The 21,815-nt window shown below is 40.5% G+C and overlaps 3 protein-coding genes across 14 annotated transcripts in view; all 3 read left to right on the top strand.

The window, feature by feature from the left end:
• Positions 1 to 9,725, top strand: part of LOC134815247 (ATP synthase subunit alpha, mitochondrial-like) — a 33,869-nt gene extending 24,144 nt beyond the window's left edge. Inside the window, exons 2-10 of the mRNA XM_063823760.1 lie at positions 2,631 to 2,688; positions 3,884 to 4,011; positions 4,442 to 4,733; positions 4,905 to 5,070; positions 7,181 to 7,441; positions 7,622 to 7,830; positions 7,952 to 8,116; positions 9,027 to 9,171; positions 9,381 to 9,725. Coding sequence (XP_063679830.1) covers positions 2,632 to 2,688; positions 3,884 to 4,011; positions 4,442 to 4,733; positions 4,905 to 5,070; positions 7,181 to 7,441; positions 7,622 to 7,830; positions 7,952 to 8,116; positions 9,027 to 9,171; positions 9,381 to 9,613 — 1,656 coding nt within the window. The 5' untranslated portion in view covers position 2,631 and the 3' untranslated portion in view covers positions 9,614 to 9,725. The remainder of the gene's footprint in view (positions 1 to 2,630; positions 2,689 to 3,883; positions 4,012 to 4,441; positions 4,734 to 4,904; positions 5,071 to 7,180; positions 7,442 to 7,621; positions 7,831 to 7,951; positions 8,117 to 9,026; positions 9,172 to 9,380) is intronic.
• Positions 9,726 to 14,284: 4,559 nt separating this feature from the next.
• On the top strand, positions 14,285 to 16,847 carry LOC134815062 (F-actin-capping protein subunit beta-like). The gene is made up of 6 exons (XM_063823522.1): positions 14,285 to 14,488; positions 14,611 to 14,728; positions 15,238 to 15,384; positions 15,563 to 15,713; positions 15,961 to 16,038; positions 16,243 to 16,847. Exons 1-6 carry the CDS (start codon positions 14,328 to 14,330, stop codon positions 16,365 to 16,367), a joined length of 780 nt encoding a protein of 259 aa, XP_063679592.1. The 5' UTR covers positions 14,285 to 14,327; the 3' UTR covers positions 16,368 to 16,847.
• A 228-nt stretch (positions 16,848 to 17,075) lies between these two features.
• Positions 17,076 to 21,815, top strand: part of LOC134814888 (serine/threonine-protein kinase D1-like) — a 30,694-nt gene continuing 25,954 nt past the window's right edge. For 6 of the 12 annotated variants that reach the window (XM_063823202.1, XM_063823201.1, XM_063823206.1 and 3 more), the window contains exons 1-3: positions 17,076 to 17,175; positions 18,617 to 18,719; positions 20,799 to 20,934. In XM_063823202.1, the coding sequence (XP_063679272.1) occupies positions 18,618 to 18,719; positions 20,799 to 20,934 (238 nt within the window). In that variant the 5' untranslated portion in view covers positions 17,076 to 17,175; position 18,617. The remainder of the gene's footprint in view (positions 17,176 to 18,616; positions 18,720 to 20,798; positions 20,935 to 21,815) is intronic. The other 6 variants (XM_063823203.1, XM_063823205.1, XM_063823196.1 and 3 more) reach the window with 3 other exon arrangements.

The raw sequence follows: 21,815 nt of genomic DNA, 5'->3' as shown, positions 1-21,815 counted from the left end.
ACATGGCCTTTTTCATTGTGCACTGATAGGTCGAGTGGTTCTGGCATTGGTAAGTTGTTTAACAGCTTCAAACATCTGTCTTGACTCATCTGTTGATCCAATTATCATGGCAAGATGGTCTGCAGCTAATATTTGAGATGATGCTTTATCACTTCTTGCACTCTGTTTATCTTTGCACGTAACACAGTTCTATCCCATCTTAAGTTGTTTTTTAATAGTTGTTTCTGATAGAGATTATGTGTAATTGTATTGCGCAAGCGATTTTCAATCGTGAGTTCTGAAAATCGAGTCTAAAAATCTATCTATCTTAAACCAGCGATAATTTCGGTTAGGAACAATAATTTTCCATGGGACCAAAAGCAACTGGTAAATATCACTCCCCTCTATCAGAAACAACTATAAAGTCAATTTTGAGAGAATTTTGATGAAGACCCCCCTTAACTTCAGTCTAAGGTTAACTTCAGTCTAAGGTTAACTTCAGTCTAAGGTTAACTTCAGTCTAAGGTTAACTTCAGTCTAAGGTTAACTTCAGTCTAAGGTTAACTTCAGTCTAAGGTTCTTTCATTGTACCGCTTGGGTTTCGGCTTAGTCTTGTGTGCATGATAAGGTTTTCTAGTAAGGATAGTTGCTACCAGGCCACGATCTTGTGATCAAACTTAGAGAAGCGCATGCATAGGATCTTGCATTTTGTAGTATTCTTTTGCTCCGCGCGGGGGGTCATGAGGTCAGAACCGTACGTGACGTTGGGTCATATTTTCTTCCAAAACGCAGTTAGTACTTGTGTACTAAGTGGTGGGTCTGCTGCTCATTTCACAGAAAAAACAGTTAGTACATGATAGACAGTTTTTGGGAGTTCCAAATAATTGCTGATTATTCTGATTTCGACAAATGATACTGCACTGTTAGGATAAACGACGTTTCAAAGTAACAACTTCGTATTCATGCTGACAAAATTGGCAATATGTGAGAAAACTGTCTCATAAAATTTATTAATCAAAAATGGCTAAACGACAACAAATTGTTCAAATACTAGACTAAAATTATAATCAAAATCTATATAATGATAATGTTCTTAGTCTGTGCTGATAACGTGATACACTCCAGTAGCCATTATCAAATATGTTACAACTAGAAAAGTGCCATTTACCCCAGGGGGTAAATGCCCCCCCCCCCCCCCCCCCCTCTGGCCTTAATGAGCTGTTTAAAGCAATTTCTGGGTGGGTATCTTATTTTATATACCAAGACACAGTTAATACCGTGATTTCTCAACAGTTAGTACCGCAAAAGGGGGTGGGTGTCCTAAATATTATCCGAAAAAGCAGTTAGTTCCGTGAAAGGGGTGGGTGGGTCCTTTTTGTAAATTCCAAAACTGCACTTAGTCGACAACACATACAGCACTAAGTACCTGAACCCCCCCCCCCCCCCCCCCCTGCTCCGTGTCCGGCAAATAACATAGTCAATTTGACTATACACAGGTTTCTTAGCACTCTTGTCAGATGAAGCATAGTCCTTCAACCAGCCAGTACGCGTCGCAATATGTCTACTAGGATGGGGGGCGATGCAACGTCAATTAATGTCAGTATTCCATAAAAACCCCAAACTGACATTGACATTAATTGACATTAATTGACATTAATTGACATTAATTGACATTAATTTGTCTTGAAATTTGAGATTATCATTATTCGATAAATATTCAAGATATTCACGTCTATGTAAGTTAGACCGGTTAAAAAAAAACAAAATGTCCTTGAATAATTATGAGTATGTTCTTATCTGTTGATCCTTAGGTTCAAAGACCACCAAAAAAAATTTCAGCTTCCAACTCTTCCATCTTCGGTCCCCACCGGCCACGCCCATAAATTATTGGTTTCTTATACAGGTAAAATATCTAGAATCGGCTTTTTTAGTATGAAGGAGTAATGTTAGCTGTTTAAGATTCGTTATTCAAACATAAATGTCATGAAGTCATTTCGTTTAATGTGGGTTTTAAGTTCTGATGATGTTGAGAACCACGCCCTTGGATGGCCACGCCCATTTAAGAAAATTAAATTTCGGAAAACCGTATTATTTTAGTTTTATTGTTTAATGATCTGAATTTTTTTCACATTTCACATTTCCATATGTGATAGTAGTGAATAAATTGATGATGAAAACGTTCTAAAGTGCTAAAAATATGGTAGAACTACATAATCTCTGGTCGAAAAATATCGTGTCAATTAATGTCAGTATTCCAAAATTTTGCAAAACTGACATTGACATTAATTGACATTAATTGACATTAATTGACGTTGCATCACCCCCCTAGGATGCTAAAATGCTGTGTTACAAATAAAAAGATCATGTTCTACAATAAAGCTCAATAAACTCTCGCTACTACTGTTCCTGGTACCAAAACCAAACCTTCCAAAATGATTCGAAACATTTGATGCCAGTTCCTCCTCTTGTGATAATGTTTATGATAATTAAACGGCTGAGGTCTCTTAACTTCGACATAACATGCACAATAAATGTGATGGATTCTGTGTCTATTACATAGTTTCAGTTTCTAAATTTTAATTTGTAACAAATTTAATTCCTACTTATATTATACTAATAATTATATTATATTAACTAATTGCCTGTTTTAGTATGTTGGCTGGACGTGCCACCAGAGTCTTCCGACTTCTCAGCAAAAATGCTAAGCAGGTAACTAGAACTGAATAACTAGTATTCAATTAAAATAACTCGCTGGAGTATCGGCATAGCTGATGGTCGTACAAAGTGGTGGTGTCATACTGCCCCTCTAACTGCCCCTCGTTGGGCCTAATACCACTTTTTTGGAGGGGCATCAGTATTTATCCCTCTGAAACAAGTAAAACTGTTCAAATTCACTCATCGGCACTGTTATTTGAATTTTCTAATTGCGATTGAGTTATTATAGGTTACCTCACTTTTAACGATTATATAATAAATATCTAGTTCTGTGCGAAAGTTTATGTTGTATCCACACAAACCTCTTCTCCACACTAACCTTTTCTCCGCACAAAGCTTTTTTGGGACATGGTTGCCACTACTTTGAAAAGGACATATCATAATTTGTGATAATTACGATAAATGGTGCCAGCTGGATGAGTTTTACTTGTGGGTTGTCGGAGAAAGCCACTTTAAAATAGTAATTTCTCAAATTTTCTAACACTTTTTCGAAGGGCTTCAGATAATTTGTTAAATTGTAGATTTTAATGTGGCCAGGCAAAAACGCAACAAATTTTCCGGGGCCCAGCTCCGAATGCCCAAGAACTGGCTATGTGCTTGCTTCTCTCGCTGTGCTAGCCTGGCCCTGGAAAGCCGACATTGCGAGCGAAGTGAGCAGGCCACAGAAAACAGAGAATGTGTTTCTGTGAGGAAATTTTAAACTTTCTGGATGTGGGCCCCCCGTCCTACACCATATCATCATTCTTCAATTTGACAAGTCCCCATTATAGGGTAGAATGTAAATGCAACTGAAGCTAATCATGCACTGGTATACATGAAAGTAGCTGACTAAAAATGTAAATGCTACCACCCGAAGGGGCAAAGCCTGCCGAAGGCAAAGCTTCATCTAAATATCCCTCTTTTAGGTCCAAATTTATGCCCCTCCAAGATATTTTTCTCTGTTGGTCAGTATGGGTGGTGCAAATTAGTTTTCACACTTTACAGCGACAATCAGATTCAATTTAATTGGTCAAAATTTGTCACGTGGAAAATACGTGTTCACCTACCCTCTACTTTTACTCATGTGTAGGGTGTGTATGAAATTGACCATTCAGTAAATTTCTGTTCAGTTATAATAACTAATTTAAGTTAGGTGCAAATAACGTTTTGAATCCGTTTTTCATCATTTTAACCTTTTGTTATTTTGCAGGGCCAGAAAGCGGGCAACCTAGCTGGTGTTGCCAGCAAAGGTATCGCCACCACTGCCATCAAGGCAGCTGGAGCTGGTGCTAGCGAAATCAGCTCTATCCTTGAGCAGAGAATCATGGGACACACCAGGTATAATAGCATTCCTCAAACTTTTACTGGGCAGCCTTTACTTTTACTTACTTAAAAAATCATTAACGGTTTGATCGATTTGATCAATAATAAGCCATTTCTAAATGCAACAGTGTACATGGGTGTTTTAAAGTTGAGTAGGCAGCTGGTATTTTTAGCAGGAACTATTTAATTATACCATTATTTTAACCGTGCCTGGCCAATACATAGGCAGCCGGGTTGCTCAGAACAACTGACAATCATGCTGTATATGTCGCTAAAAGTGGGGTATTTTCAGCGTTTTAGGGTATGATTGTCACGTACTCCGAGAACCCAGACAGCCAATACTTTATTGCCACGCAACTATGCACTATCTTCAGAAACTAACATCACTAAAGAACAGTACGTTTAATTAACTAGGTCACCCTAACTGACACTACTCCTCCCCCAGCTCTGCTGAGCTAGAAGAGACAGGCCGAGTACTCAGTATTGGTGACGGTATTGCTCGTGTCTACGGTCTGAAGAACATCCAGGCAGAGGAGATGGTCGAGTTTTCCTCTGGACTGAAGGGTATGGCCCTTAACTTGGAGCCCGACAATGTCGGTGTGGTTGTGTTCGGTAACGATAAGGAGATCAGGGAAGGTGATGTGGTTAAGAGGACCGGAGCTATTGTCGATGTACCGGTCGGAGAGGAACTTCTCGGACGTGTCGTAGACGCTCTGGGTAACGCTATCGATGGCCTGGTCAGTTCCTTTTCATCCCATTAAAAACTTTTCATGATCATTGAAATGGTAATTCTGATTATTTTGCTCATTATCTGATGCAACATGTGAGTATCATGTTACATTGCAGTGTAAGTTAGATATAAAGCCCCTCTATCAACTGATAACATTTAACCCTTGTACACTCTCCAGGGACCCCTAGGAACCACCGAAAGGAAGCGAGTTGGTCTCAAAGCCCCCGGTATCATTCCCCGTGAGTCCGTCAAGGAACCTATGTTGACTGGTATCAAGGCTGTGGATTCCCTCGTGCCTATTGGTCGTGGACAGCGAGAGTTGATCATCGGAGATCGACAGACTGGTAAGTTCTAGTCTTAGTTTCAAAGTTGCACAGTAAGCTGAATTTGTGTTTAACTTTTGTTCTACTGAATATTCGAATGCAAGTTTTTATGGCGCTGCCAACGGGTATAGGACACAAGGGCGGAAGACGCGTGGGCGGAGGTCGCGTAGGCGGAAGACTTGAGGGCGGAGGACGCAAGGGCGGAAGTTTCCTAAAAGGTTGGACGCGAGGGCGGAGGTCGCGGAGGTCGCGAGGGCGGAGGTCGATCCCATGATTTTGGCGGAAGACTCGTAAAACGATCACATGTCCTAAATGCTCGACTGGTAATACTACAAAACCGGAAACATCACACAACGTACTTCAAATTGTATAAATTATATAAGTTATATTCAATCAAAGTTATATTCAATCATTTTAGTGGTACTGATTTCGAATTCTTTGTAACTTTACAAACAAAATACACAGGGTTATACTTATAGAGAACGCTTAACGGTAATATAAATCACAATGTAATCAATCAATTTTGTCAAACCCGAATAGAATAATATCACAATAACATAAACATTTCACATAGCACAACATCATCCTCGTACGAATGGTAGTTCTGAACTATGCTGAAGATTCTTCTATCCTTGTCGCTATTGGCCTTCCTCCTCTTAGGCTGCTGCTCTCCAAGCGAATTCGCTAAGGTCTTCTTGTCTGTCGAGGACTGTTCCATCTGGACTAGGAGATTCTGACGTTGTGACTCAAGTTGTTCGTTTCACTGTGCAATCTTTTCGTGTGAAAACTGTTGATCATATCCCAGAAGCCCTTGTGTCATGTGACTCAAACTATCGAATCGAGTCACGTGATACATAACTTCGACTCACGTCATGAATCACCATGGTCATGATCTCATATAACACAACGGTTACATGTGAGGACATCACAACATCACGAGCGATCTGGGATCTGATCTGGCATCTGTAAACTGATCTGGGATATGATCAACAAAAAACAACCTGACAGCCCTAGAGCAGAGCAGCAGCTGGTATATCGACGCAACCTTCTCATCCTCACCGCAGCTGTTCTATCAGTTACTGACTGTCCACGCGGAGATGGTGAACTCATCTGGCCAGAAGAACTACACCCCTACACGAATCTGGATACGGAGACTGATGCTCCTAGCCTTCATCCCCACCGAGGACGTCATCGAAGCGTTTTTCAGAATCCTGGATGATATACCGATAGGCCTCGACATTGACGATCTCCTGGCATACTTCCAGACCACTTGGATCCAGGGACTAACGACTGCCTCCGGCACCGGACGAGCTTAATTCCCTCCGTCCACGTGGAATGTCTATGAACGCAGCCACTTCAACATGAACCGGACAAACAACGTGGTGGAGTCCTGGAACAAGAAGTTCTCTGCTCTAGTCGGACACGCAAACCCGACCATCTACAATTTCATTGCAGCAGTCCAGATGGAACAGTCCTCGACAGACAAGAAGATCTTAGCGAATTCGCTTGGAGAGCAGCCGCCTAAGAGGAAGAAGGCCAACAGCGACAAGGATAGAAGAATCCTCAGCATAGTTCAGAACTACCATTCGTACGAGGATGATGTTTTAACCTATATTGATTTGCTAAAGAGTGAAAATTTGAAAATGTGAAATGTTTATGTTATTGCATGATATTATTCTATTCGGGTTTTGACAAAATTGATTGATTACATTGTGATTTATATTACCTTTAAGCGTTCTCTATAACCCTGTGTATTTTGTTTTTAAAGTTACAAAGAATTCGAAATCAGTACCACTAAAATGATTGAATATAACTTATATAATTTATACAATTTGAAGTACGTTGTGTGATGTTTCAGGTTTTGTAGTATTACCAGTCGAGCATTTAGGACATGTGATCGTTTTACGAGACTTCCGCCCAAATCATGGGATCGACCTCCGCCCTTGCGTCCTCCGCCCTCAAGTCTTCCGCCTACGCGACCTCCGCCCACGCGTCTTCCGCCCTCCTGACTGGTTCCCGCTGCAAACTTTCCAACAGAATGTTCGAGAACATTTAAACATTTCTCCGTATTCTTCGTAACAACGTACAAGTACAAGGATAGTATAGGTATAACATCAAGTCACATTTACAGGTAAAACTGCCATTGCCATCGACGCCATCATCAACCAGAAAGTCTTCAACGATGGAGATGACGAGAAGAAGAAACTGTACTGTATCTACGTTGCCATCGGACAGAAGAGGTCCACCGTTGCTCAGCTTGTAAAGAGGCTGACTGACACCGGAGCCATGAAGTACACAACTATTGTATCAGCTACTGCTTCTGATGCCGCTCCTCTCCAGTACCTCGCACCTTACTCCGGCTGCTCCATGGGAGAATACTTCAGGGATTCTGGTTAGTGGGGCGGCAGTGATTACTATTGCTCTGTTTTTAAGCAATCCTGCAACACTTTTCGACCTTCTCTACTCTTCAATCCCTTTTACTTCCAGCTGAATTTTCGGATACTACAGAATCACGCGATCTGTAATCTTAATCACGTACATAATTCATCTTAAACATATCCTAATTTCCCAGGAAAACACGCTCTGATTATCTACGACGATTTGTCCAAGCAGGCTGTTGCCTACAGACAGATGTCTCTCCTTCTCCGTCGTCCCCCTGGTCGTGAGGCCTATCCCGGTGATGTGTTCTACCTTCACTCCAGGCTGCTCGAGAGAGCCGCTAAAATGTCTGACGCTTATGGAGGTGGTTCCCTCACTGCTCTGCCAGTTATTGAGACCCAGGTCCGTTAAAATTGTCGTTATAGCTGATTTGACATGCGTGGAAATGAGAAAAGGCCATCCATATAATGGATGTTTTTACAGACCAATCTAGCGTTCATTTATTCATTCCCGAACTTTCCAGGCCGGTGACGTGTCAGCATACATCCCCACCAATGTCATTTCCATCACTGATGGACAGATTTTCCTCGAGAGTGAACTTTTCTACAAGGGTATCCGACCTGCTATTAATGTTGGTCTTTCTGTCAGTCGTGTAGGATCTGCTGCCCAAACTAAGGGAATGAAACAGGTTAGTTGGTAGTCGTAAGAGGAAATCCAGTACATAGTGCGCGCTTAATGCGCGCAAACCTTCTAATGCCCACAATTTGTGCTCTTTGAATTGGCAAGACGCGTGCAAAGCACAATAGTGACAGCATTTGCGATACACTGATTTTTAATTTTTCTGCAAAAATGCGAGTCAGTTTCCGCAGCAACTCTGCTTGTACTTCTTAATTTCGTTTCGAGGTCAGACGGAAAAAAATCTTGCATCCAATATACTTTATTGGCTCAATGTAAATCGTAACCAACTCCCGTGATCTCTATAACCTCATTTAATTATTATTATTTCTTCATTTGAAAAAGGTGCCGTGCCCAAATCGCAAAACATCGTCACGGGGCTAGTCCCCTCGATCGCTTGAAAGAAAATTCGATTCTCACTAAACTTCTCCCGTATCCAACTGTCATAACTTGTGAACTTGGCCAAAATTCTTCGGGGGCTATCCAACACCCTCAATTTGATCCTCATCCGCCGTCTCCGATATCAGAAAATTGTTTCACTTTAAGAGACAATCACGTTTTTCATGGCAGCATCGCTGTAATCAACTGCATGTCGACCAATGCTGCCATGTGAATTGTGAATATGATAGCGGACGCGGTTCATGATTAAAAGAACAATCCGTTAAACGAAACGAAATAAGCATTAAGCAAGCATGATTTGAAATAATCTCTGCATTATGTCATGAACAGATGAACCATTTATCATTTTCGCCTTGGTGAATATGGCTAGAAATTGATTCACAGTTGATTCGAGAAATTCTGTCAATGGCAAAATTTTTCCCACCATTGAGCATGGTCATTATAACAGCCCAACCAACCTCCCCGTCTCCCCTCTGGTCGATAAAATAATCTTACCGAATCTCGTAACTAATAAAATAATCCAGGTTGCTGGTAAGATGAAGCTCGAGTTGGCTCAATATCGTGAGGTTGCTGCGTTCGCACAGTTCGGATCTGATCTTGATACTGCCACACAATCTCTCCTGAGCCGAGGTGTTCGTCTCACTGAACTCCTTAAACAGGGACAATATGGTGAGTCAAATTATTTGTTATTGCTTTCGTAATTTGCTAACAGTTCGCCCATTCCATTTATTGAATTTAGGCGTTCGAAATTCTATAACATCGAATATCATTCCCTTTATGCTTTAATATGTACTTAAACCAATGTTATGGCCGAAATATCAAGCATCATTATTGTTTTTTTAATCTGCTTAAATCTTGGGCTAAACAATTTATTTCAGTTCCAATGGATATCTCTGAGCAAGTAGCCGTTATCTACTGCGGAGTCAGAGGTTTCCTTGACAGGATCGCCCCCGACAAGATCACCGATTTCGAAAAAGCGTTCGTTGCTCACATCAGGGCCAATCACCAGGACATTATTGATGACATTAAGGCCACCGGCATGTTGACAGACGCAACAGATGCCAAACTCAAGGAAACTGTCATTTCCTTCGTAGACGCCTTCATTGTTTAAAGATGAAAATTATAGAGTATGAAGACTCTTGGTTCTTAATATGATATGAATTTGATTTTTGTAAGTTATTGATACTCACGTTCTATAGATCCCAGTGATACAATTGAACTAAGATATCTTGTTTTATTTATACCTCTATTATACATTCAAAACAGATTTATATAACATTTAAGTGTCTTTGTGAGCGAGTGCGTTAAAATATTGAACCGGCAACGTACTGTTAATATATTCTCAAGATATGGCCGATGGGAGTTTGAAGTTATCAAACTAACAAATTAACCGTTTAGCTGGGGGCTAAAATAAGATGACTGACATACTCAACTCACGTGAGACATCCCGTTACTGTCTAACCTTTCGTAATCGACCATGAGTAAAGGTTACACTTACATGTAGAACTGAGCTATTATGTATTAGAGAAGGGGTCTATGAACTAAAAGTTTATGTACAATATAAAATTACCTCTCCTGACCTAATGTGTAATGACATAAATGAGCGAAAACCTGTTCGGGATCGTTCATTTATTTCCTGATCACTGAGGGGGTCAATGATTACGTTGTATACCTCTCGTGCACGGCGGCCGGCCGCGCGCGATCAAAAGGGGTTGCAGCGTGTGTCAATGATTACGCTAGTAATCATTTATCATTGTGTTCAGTGTTGTAGGTTTACAACCTACCAGGACGCGCGCCGAGTTGGACTCGTCGACGGTCCAATATATGGAACACGGTCCAATATATGGAACAGATATTTTACGAGTATCACCCGTTACTCATTGTGTAAAACTGATAACAGATGGAGTGGTTACAAATTGGTAAAAAGTAAAAGAAACTGTCTAGCCTGATATAACCTGGGCTTGACACACGCTGCAACCCCTTTTGATCGTACACGAGAGAGGTATACAACGCGAACGTGTAGAAAACCTGGGCCCTTGATAATTGTCACGTTAGAGCACAGAGCATAGAGGACGTCTTCGCGCGCATTGTCACGCTTGCTTTGCTACACCATACACGTTGTATGTTGTAAACCTCTCTCGCGCGAGATCAACAAAGGGGTTGCAGCTAGTGAAGTCAATCCTTATTTGACGATGTCAATTCATCGCAGCTCGGCGCGGCACAATAGCCGATCTAGCGAGAGATTAACGGGTGATACTCGTAAAATATCTGTTCCATATATTGGACCGTTGACGAGTCCAACTCGGCGCGGCGCGCGTCCTGGTAGGTTGTAAACCTACAAGCGAGAGAAGCCTCATTGAGTGCGCGGCGCGGCACAATAACGCATCGCGCTACAAAGTCAATCCCGACATTGAGATTCCCGACGATTTTCGGTCTGGAAATCAGCTGAGGGGGTTCCGAATGATTACGCTAGTGTAATTTTGACACAATAGCTATGTTGTATTTTTATCACGTCGTGACCCCCATCGTCGTTTCACATTTCACTGTAAAGTTTCTACGATACAGGGGGAGCCGCGCACTCGTGCGCGGTGGGTCATACAACGTATGAAAATGATTGAAATTGTTAATTAAATCAACTCGGTTGTCGGTGCACGTTTAAATCAGCGGTCAAAATACATCGATTCAAGTCAGTTTCAAATGCTGGGGCCCAGATAAGCACAATTAAAATACTTGCTCTAACCAGAGCCCTCTCGCTTGCAGTAACAAGCGCGTCACGCAGTACGCGTAGACACATGGCTATGTGAATTAAAATACAATTTTAAGTAAAATACAATTTTTATTTTCCACAGAAGAATCAATACATATTGATCTTGTCCTCAATGGGTTGCAAGTTCACTGCTATGTCAGGGGTGGTCCTCATCAGGAAAGACCATCTGCAGGAGGAGCCGTAAACAAAAGTGGCGTAAGCAAGGTGTGGCTCATAATGTGCAATTGATGCCAATCCCTCGATCTCTTCTATCCATTCAACACATTTGGCTTGGATAAAATTGTTCTTTCCAGACTCTGTACCAATAAAGGAACCCAGGTATAACGACAACCTTCGGTGGTGATGTTAAGGTCGGGGAAGAGAGACTTGGCTTCCTCTTGATACTCCTTTGGTTGACGATGTCAACGATCGAAAGATCGAAAGATCGACGATCGATGCGAAGCAAGAATGCTAGTTCGCGTGGCGCGTCGAAGCGGCGAAGTCCTCCAGATACTCCTCTTTAACAATAAGCCAGGTCTTGGACGGTTTGGGAAAATAGCCGTAAACAGGGCCAGATGCCTGTATGGAATCCCTCCAAATCTTCAGGGCTTTAAGCCTTCCTGCTGCTCCAGAATCATCTGCAAACCATATGTGTTTAGCAGCTTCGTTGGTGGGCTTATTAACCTCTGGAGTCATATCTGGAGTTGTATCTGGTGGTGTCTTAATCCTATCGTGCTCCTCAGGAGGCTTCTGGGGTGGTTTTGTGTTCTCAAAGACCACAGGAGAAATATCTGGTGGCTCTGTGGGGAGTTTGTCCAGAAGGGGCATCAGGCTACAGGAGTAAAATGCAGGAGCACAGTTGTCCCCCTGAGTAGTACCTTCTTGGGATAAAATAAACAAACCCTTGGAGTTTGGTATGTACAATTTCGCTGCTTTTCTGTAGGTATTAACAAGATATTTATACAGCTCGGGACACATAACTTATTGTAGCTTTTATGTTGTGTAAAATTTTACGGACGAAATGATCCCAGGGGGATTCCCAACCCACCGCCTCGGCAGGTAGTTGATACAGTGATACATTTTTCACAAGAAAGAGCCACTTTTGTCTACTTGCTGTGGGGTGTTTCAGCTACATGGGTTGGGGGTCCCCCCTTTTTCTTTAAAAAAAAAAATTATATTGTTTGAATACTTTTAAAGTTTTGAAGAAAAACAATTCAATATTCATGATCAATGATGTAGTGAGGCGATGAAATTAATCAGGAAAAGGTTGAGATTTGACCTATTGAGAACAACAGTTTTTTTAAGGAATTTTGGGTTTTACTAACTTTTTACAATTTCTAGGGCTTATGTCACTGAAGATGACGCCTTGCTACATGTTTAACGATAGCCTGTAGATTGATAGTTTGATCTCAGTATTTACAACAATTCATCTAGTTTGATTGATTCAAAGGGAAACAAATTCCTCTGAGAACAACAGTCAATGCACATTGTTCTTAAAGGAGAAAGAAGATTGAATAGCAGTGTTGCTGTGAAAATAGCAGATTTTTACATTTAATTAATTAACTTTACTTGCTAATTGAATTGTCGATGGGCTGTATTTATTACAAAAGGGTTCTTATAAATTCCACTCATATTTTAAAAAGTCTTACCGTTTTATTTAATTTATTTAGAAAACATTTATGATCAGGAAAAGGGATAAATTGTAATAAACCATGTGATATAGTTTTGACATAATGACTGTCACCCAGGCCACCCCTATTACATATTAGTTATTTCACACATTTTTGTTGCTGTATGGTCGGAAACCTCCCCTCACCTGTTTGACGACCACTTAACAAATGACATCGAAGGGTACTGCTTTTTATGAGCCCATCTAGTCTATTGAACCATTATGTGATGACCACTCTGGCAATACATCCCAGGGATGGTATCCCTAATGCATTAAATGGCCATTGGCTGTCAGGCAAGCGGCAATTTTGTGTAATAGAGGTCCGCTGGTGAACATTTTTTTGTTACATGTGATTTGATGCAAGGTGGGTTTGGGATGGTGTGGTTCAGTGGCGTAACGTTGCCTGTTGGCGCCCCCTGCCGAAAAAAGCGCCCCCCTGTTGGCGCCCCCTCCCCTTTTGGTGCCCCTCCCTAAAATTGAACAAATTAGGTGATTTTAAAGAATACGCCGGTAAAATCTCTAAAAAAGTGTGTATCTAGAGCAAAACGCGCAGTTTTGCTAGTACTTTAGTTAAGTTTTCGAAATTGTCCCACATTCAATCGACGATTTGGCGCCCCCCTAAGACGGCGCCCCCCTGCACAGCGGGGTCAGCAGGGCCTTTCGTTACGCCACTGGTGTGGTTATACAATATACATAAGACTTCTGTTTGGAGTTGGTTTTATTCTAGTGTGATTAGTTCAAGGGTAACTATACCATAATGAGTTTTGTGGAATCATTCGACCAGTTGTATTTCAAGATTATGGAAGACCACCAGATGGGATTTTGTTTCATAAATGACACGTTAGCCAGTTTCCCTGACCCTCATGCCGGATCCCTTGTTTAATAAGCCGTATACAGTAAAACCCCGATTTACTGCGCCCCTATTTACCACACATATAAAAAATAATCAGTCAAGAATTGAATGTGCTAAAAACATTGTTACTTTATGCGATAATTCATTAAACACCTACATTTTGAAGGTAAAAGTTATTTTTGTTCACTGGGCTTCTCCTAGATTGCTGAGCCAGCATCTTGAGCATGGAGATATCACAAAGGGAGTGTCTAATGTGAACATTGCACTATTGTGTTTATAGAACATTAGCATTCTTCTTTAGTTAGATGTTCTGGGAATTTAATTGTTTCTCTAAAGTAAGCTGCCTTATTAAGAATATGTTAACTTTGAATGTTTCAGTGATATGGTTACCATAATTATTCCTTTTGCAAGGTGGATATTGTTTGATTTGATATTATGATGTTGTAAGTTAACATTTCACAATTATTTTGTGTGCATCAAAGATCAATCAATTCGTTGTACTTCACACAGATATGGCACATAATGATGAGAAAAAGTTGGAGCGTGCTCTGGATTTGATGCGAAGGGTTCCACCTCAAAAAACTAATAAACACCTTGGAGATCTTATCGATTTGTGCCCATCTTTGACTGAGGAACTTCTGTCAGCTGTTGATCAGCCACTCAGTACGAAGACAGATGACGAGAAAGAGTTGGATTTCATTATTTGTGATTACAATAGGTAAAATTTCAACATTGTATCCTGTCGATATTTGTTACCGAGTTATTTCATCTTTTAGTCTCAAGTAATTTCTCTCTATGCATGATGCATATATTATGTAACATCAAACTTCATCAATTCAGGGATGGTGACAGTTACAGATCCCCTTGGAGTAACTTGTATTATCCTTACATAGCAGACGGGTACCATCCACCCATTCAACTGAGAGTAATTGAAGAGGAACTTAATGATGCATTCAAGGTATAAAATTCCACAGATTATTTCATATCACAGCAATTGAATCATTTTCATCTGTATATATAGTGAAATTATTACTTGAGATGATTTTATTTCCATTCTTTCCCAATTGGTAAATTGGGAAAAATGTATCACCTAATACTTCTATTCCAGATACATTTTGGTTGAATATTTCCTGTTCATAGTATCAAAATCATCTCCTTGGAACAAACAGCTTTTTCTTCCGAGACCAAATTATTAAGGTAAACTATGAAGAGTGGAATGCTGTGAGCTGTGTGGATGCTGTGTGGATGCTGTGAGCTGTGTGGATGCTGTGAGCTGTGTGGATGCTGTGTGGATGCTGTGTGGATGCTGAGAGCTGTGTCGCAGTGTGATTAGTGTGTACAATGTGCATGGCTGGAGAGGAAAAGGAATGTTCTGAACTCTTGTGGTAGTGTGTGAGCTGAATTTGCCCCGAGCCAAAGTGTGTAAATTGTATTTTGAGTAGTTTGAAGTTACGATTAGTTTTTCAGATCTACATGGACATGTACTACGGCGAAGAGGCACTATCTTCGGTTTATGTGTGGGACATTGACAATGGGTTTGCTGCTGCCATCCTCATTAAAAAGACGATAATTGGAGAAAACAGCGGCAGTTGGGATGCAATAAACATTATGGAGGTTTTTATTTAGAACATACGAAATCTGTACTTTCAAAATTATAATATTTCGATCCATGTTTTACCTCCCTTAATATAAGCTTATACCATAGTGAACCCCAGGCCACCGCAATCACTATCTTTAAAACAGTTCTCACAACCCCTCCCATCTGCTATTTTTAGAACACACAACGTTACAGGTCACAGAGAGACTGGGTAGACCATCACATTACAAGCTGACAACTACAGTGATGACGAGGATGAGGCACCGGGACGGAGACTCACAGTATGAGATGAACATTGGAGGCAGTCTGATGAGACAGAAAGAGGAGGATTTACACTCAGATAACGGTGATTTGGTGATCAGACAAGGGCAAAATACTGATTATAGTAACTAGAAAATGTAAAGCTGGTGATAATATCGGGGAGGCGGCTAATATCAGCTATTTACTAGCTGACCCGCCACATTCTATTATAAAGAGTACGATGTTGGTTGAGTGCTTTTTAGTTGACGTAGGGTTATAGTAAAGATGTCCCACTATAAATGACAAAATGTCTTTGTCGTGAAGCTCAGAAAATAATCAGGTTGCATTTTCAGGGCACGTCGTTAACATCGGTACGCTGGTTGAGGGCATGGAGAACAACATTCGACAGCAAATAGAGGGTGTTTATTTCGGTAAGTTCGTTATTTTTCTTGATGGATTGTGGTTATTTTAAGTAATTTTGATCGCTTCCTTGGTACAATTTTAATAATCATTAATTAATTTAAAGTTGAAGTATACCAATTTAAAGTATGCTGTTTGGTAACGTGGTAATCATTCTTCAGTAATCATCACAAAATTATGAGGTAATTACGATTAACTTAACTGTCCAAATCCAGGTAAGACACGTGACATCGTTAATGGAGTGAGGTCGTTAACCAAACTCTCTGAAAAGAAGACCATGTCAAGAGTTATGAACGCAGAGCTAACAGGGGCCCTCTCCAAACGTAAACCTCAAGAGTAAAGAAGTTGTGTTTTGTTACGTGAAATAGAAACTAACTGCAGTAAAACCTGATTTACTATGCCCTGATAAACCTCGATTTACCGGGAACCGCGATTTACCGGGAAATTTAGTCTAACGTGGTTCTCCCCAAGATGAAGCGGGGTATTGCTATTGTTCTGTGTATTGATTGACGCAAAGTAATTTGATATGTGATGATTTTATGCTGAAATATTTAATTTTATAGATTGTTACTAATTAATATTATTACGAGAACTTTTGTACATTTAAAACTAAATATTTTATACCTTAAATCACTAATAATAGTAATAACCAACAATTGCATGATGCTATTTTTGGTAACTTTATTCCCATTATATTGAAATTCATTTACAATAAACATTTCTCATAGAGAGAGCATTAAAGATTGTATATAGATATAATAATAATGAAATCCACAACATGTGCTGTATTAAGTTTGTGCCAAATATACTGTACCACCGCTGCTCTGTTGATTGTTGTACATTATACAGCGCCGTTAATTAGCTGGCAAATTTCACCGCCGAGTGCTGGTCAGGTGTGAAGGTTTGCTGTTTCCGTATACATTTTTTAGAGTTAAATGTAGATTGTAGCTACCACAGCTGCTTTATTTAGTAGCAGCTGAAAAAATGATGTAAAACTGATGTAAAACTGATGTAAAACTGATGTAAAACTGATGTAAAACTGATGTAAATTTAATTGTAGCGTAATGACCTGAATACACCGTCAATGACCTGAAGTAACGAGATCCTCGCAGTGTTCTATGTTATCATCAATTATTCTAAACTACAAGGTAAGTGAGAATATATATATAAATATATACAAAATGAAACGACCGGTTGAGTCAGACAAATGTTTCAATCATGATACAAAACCATGATATCATCAGTGACAACTGAGGCATAGGAACTAAAATCAAAATTACAAAGCTAAAATTTAACATAAACAATCACTCGTGAAACAATACTAGGGGTTAGATGTATGAGTCATTAGATTATAAAAGGAATTTCCGTTTATGGCGGCATTTTGTGAGGATTTCCGTCCTGGAGTTAAGTAAGTGTGGGTCAGAGGATCGAAGTAAGATTTCTAATTTCTCAGACGTGCACAGATCGCAGCTGTTCTGGCCGGCTCTGTATCCGTGTCCACGTCTGATTATTTTCCATTCGATCCTGAATTCTAACCCACGGTCTTTGAAGGACCAGATCTTCTCCGACAGTTTGGTTCTATTTCGGTACCGCTCCAGGCGAAATGATGACGTGTGCCCGTTGTACCGGTCCTTGAATGTGCCCTCCGTCATTCCGATGTAGTGGTGCTTCTCATTTTCCGTACGGAGGGTCGCCATGTATACCACAGACTTCGATAGGCACTTTCCGTCTAGTGGGCAGGAGTTCCTGGAGCGGCAGTTGCACTGCCGTGTGGTGACCCACACTTAACTCCAGGACGGAGATCCTCACAAAATGCCGCCATAGACGCCACCCACAATTATATAAATATATATATATATAATATATATTATATATAGCATTGAGTTTAGAGTTCTCCTAACGACCATTTACTTCTCTTTTGTTAACTTTCTATAACTCCGTGGTGATAAAGGGGTGTTAGAAAGTGGCACGTGCTGCTAAATAACGGCGGTGCACACTCTGCACATGTTGCCACCGCTAAATTTTACAAAACTATTATTATTCTTCTTGTCGGGGGGAGTGCAAGATGAGAGATTTATAGCTAGTGCGTATTTATAAAAAGTTTCGTGATTACTATAAATAGTAGTCACGAAACTGTGCCAGTTGTTCGGCGCATGATTGGTTTCTTTTGTGCGTTCTCGAAGGGAAAATGCTCAATTTCAACGCAGTTTTATCATCAAGATAACATTAAATAATTAAAATTGAGCTGTGCAAGTTCAATCCTGACCCACTGAATAATGCACCTGAAAATAATTATAAATTCCAACTTTGTAGCTCCTTTTATTTACTGTACTCTACTCAGTACCTGTGGTACCTGACATAGCAACGAATCATGTTGCCATAACAACACCACGTGTTATCATAACGATACCACGTGATTACTGTTGTGGGTCACGTGGTTCATAACACCTGGTGTTTACATTGCTGCCAGGCGACACTTTATGCAAACTGAAATACTGTTAATTAGTAATCATCCAATAAATGATTGTTTAATTGACTTTAATTATGATTTACAAGGTAATTGCTGTACGATTTAACTTGGCGTTTCAGAATGCAGTTGGTATACAAGTTCGGTTTTCACAGACAAGTGTTAGAGATAGATGAGGGGGATGATAATATACGCATCAAAATATTCAACTCAATACTGCAGAAGGTCCGTGGAAATACTTCTTTAACTCATTTATAAGTCTTCTTTTATTTTAAATATTACTTAATCTTGTTTACTTACTTTTTAATACTTGATATGACTTATAACTACTTAATATAACGCATTCTTTAGCGTGGATGACATTTATTTTGAAAATTTAACATGACTATTAAACAAAGCCACGTTTTGTTTCTTTAAACTTCATAGACTTTTTTTCTTTGGTCAACATAAAACGACATTTAAATAAGAATAAAATGATAAATTTGTTAAATTGAATAGTACCTGCAAAAGCTGCGTGTTCTGTGCGTTACATACACGAGCAGCATGCAGCCGCGACGTACTGTGAGCCTTGACAAGCACACTGTACTTGTGCAATAGCAATCTGTATCCAAGTGAAAATAATAAGTACACAAGGCAAAAGTGCTATTATAGCGTCAATTGGAGCGTCTACTGCTGCAACTAACTGGTGACTGGTGACTGGTGACTGGTGACTGGTGACTGGTGACTGGTGACTGGTGACTGGTGACTGGTGACTGGTGACTGGTGACTGGTGACTGGTGACTGGTGACTGGTGACTGGTGACTGGTGACTGGTGACTGGTGACTGGTGACTGGTGACTCCCTCTCCCTCTCCCTCTCCCTCTCCCTCTCCCTCTCCCTCTCCCTCTCCCTCTCCCTCTCCCTCTCCCTCTCCCTCTCCCTCTCCCTCTCCCTCTCCCTCTCCCTCTCCCTCTCCCTCTCCCTCTCCCTCTCCCTCTCCCTCTCCCTCTCCCTCTCCCTCTCCCTCTCCCTCTCCCTCTCCCTCTCCCTCTCCCTCTCCCTCTCCCTCTCCCTCTCCCTCTCCCTCTCCCTCTCCCTCTCCCTCTCCCTCTCCCTCTCCCTCTCCCTCTCCCTCTCCCTCTCCCTCTCCCTCTCCCTCTCCCTCTCCCTCTCCCTCTCCCTCTCCCTCTCCCTCTCCCTCTCCCTCTCCCTCTCCCTCTCCCTCTCCCTCTCCCTCTCCCTCTCCCTCTCCCTCTCCCTCTCCTTCTCCCTCTCCCTCTCCCTCTCCCTCTCCCTTTCCCTCTCCCTCTCCCTTTCCCTGTAGAGAGTTGGTCATTATATTTAAAACTGAATCGAAGGCTTAAAGATCGTGTTTTACCTGTAAACAATAGCTTTGTTTCGCATATTTAGATGGTCGTCGTAGTTCAGGGTGACGGTAAATAATAGTATAGCTGACTACTCAATCATGACTTATATTACAACTTACGCCTTATTAGGTTAATTACAAGAAAGATTACAGTACAATTTCGCCGTCCAATTCTAACGTTATAACTTATACTCCATAACTACGGTAGAATTTCACAATAATTCTTCGTGGAGTTGTAAAAAGCTGTGTGAAGGTTCGTGGATACTGCCCGATCCAATCCCATGTTAGCAGTAGTCAAGTTATCTAGATACTGCCGCGAATTGTGTGACTATTAACCATATAGCAAGGCTCCAGCAAGAGTTAAATATCGGCGTTTTACTATTTCGAGTTAAACGACATCGAAAATTTAAAAGTTATTCGGAAAATACTTGTCAGTCGATATCCCAAAATAACATTGTCTTGGTCAATTCAAATTTAGTCAGCGGATGTTATGATAATTTGCGAAGGGAAATTACGCCTGTATGACACTTGAAATAATGAAGTTGACACAAGGGGATACTAACCTGTAAAATATCTTCAGTTTGGTGACCAGGGATACTAACCTGTAAAATATCTTCAGTTTGGTGACCAGGGATACTCACTAACCTGTAAATATCTTCAGTTCGGTGACCAGGGATACTCACTAACCTGTAAAATATCTTCAGTTTGGTGACCAGGGATACTCACTAACCTGTAAATATCTTCAGTTCGGTGACCAGGGATACTCACTAACCCGTAAAATATCTTCAGTTTGGTGACCAGGGATACTCACTAACCTGTAAAATATCTTCAGTTTGGTGACCAGGGATACTCACTAACCTGTAAATATCTTCAGTTTGGTGACCAGGGATACTCACTAACCTGTAAAATATCTTCAGTTTGGTGACCAGGGATACTCACTAACCTGTAAAATATCTTCAGTTTGGTGACCAGGGATACTCACTACCTCAGCTCTGCTTCTTCAGACATAATGAACTTGACTCTGAGTACAAGTTACAAGTTGTGGGAGAGGAGGACCGCTTCTTACCTGGGGATATCATCGAGATCGTCATCAGCGGTAATTAAATAAAGTTCATGGCATGTAATTACAATTTGTTAATAAGTAATTAGATATAATTTATGGTGATTAGAAGTAATTTATGGTAATAAGAGGTAAATCTCTATAATAACCCATTTCTGATATGACCTGCAAACGACTGGTAAATGATATGGGTGAGGTGGTTACTGGTTCTGTAACTTTTTTGTTGGAGCGAATTAGTGCATTTTAATATCCTGTTGTTGCTCTATAATATTGCTCAACATAATCAAAGAATTTTGTGGTTTGCAGTCGAATCATTTACGTAAAACCAATTTAGCCACTTAAATACCGAACATACCGTTACATTGCGGGAGGGATCAAAATAACGTATTTCCTTTTAAACGATTGAAAATTTGCAAAGTTTCGAGATCAGCTTTGCAACTGATATCCCACATACTAGAAACACACGTACAGAAATACCACGTACAATATATTATGTGTAGAATAAATACATATGTTGACTGTAAGATTTTACACAATTAATTAATTTAGTTCCAAGATTCCTAATCCTCTTCGCAAAGAAGAGTGTCGTTTTTCTTGTATCAACTATAAGACGCATAAAATATAATTATAAGAAAAACAGTTACCGTGATAATTTGTGTAGCAGTGAGTTCCAGACCGTTATCACAGATGATCTAGTTACACTATCGTGTCGCGCACAGTGTATATCTTCTTCTTGGGTGATATAATAGTGATATAATAGTGATATATATAGTACGAGATATTTGATCCCAGATAAGGTAGAAGTGCAGTCGTGTATTATCGTGTTACTGTGGGCTATTGTGCATTACTTTGCTTACTGTCAATAGTTCCTTAGGTGGTTACTGGTGACTGGTGACTGGTGACTGGTGACTGGTGAC

The sequence above is a fragment of the Bolinopsis microptera genome, chromosome 5, assembly GCF_026151205.1.
Source record: "Bolinopsis microptera isolate Bmic1 chromosome 5, MBARI_Bmic_1.0, whole genome shotgun sequence".
NCBI lineage: Eukaryota > Metazoa > Ctenophora > Tentaculata > Lobata > Bolinopsidae > Bolinopsis > Bolinopsis microptera.
The sequence above is the reverse complement of the archived record's forward strand: the minus strand, read 5'-3'. Positions and strand labels throughout refer to the sequence as shown.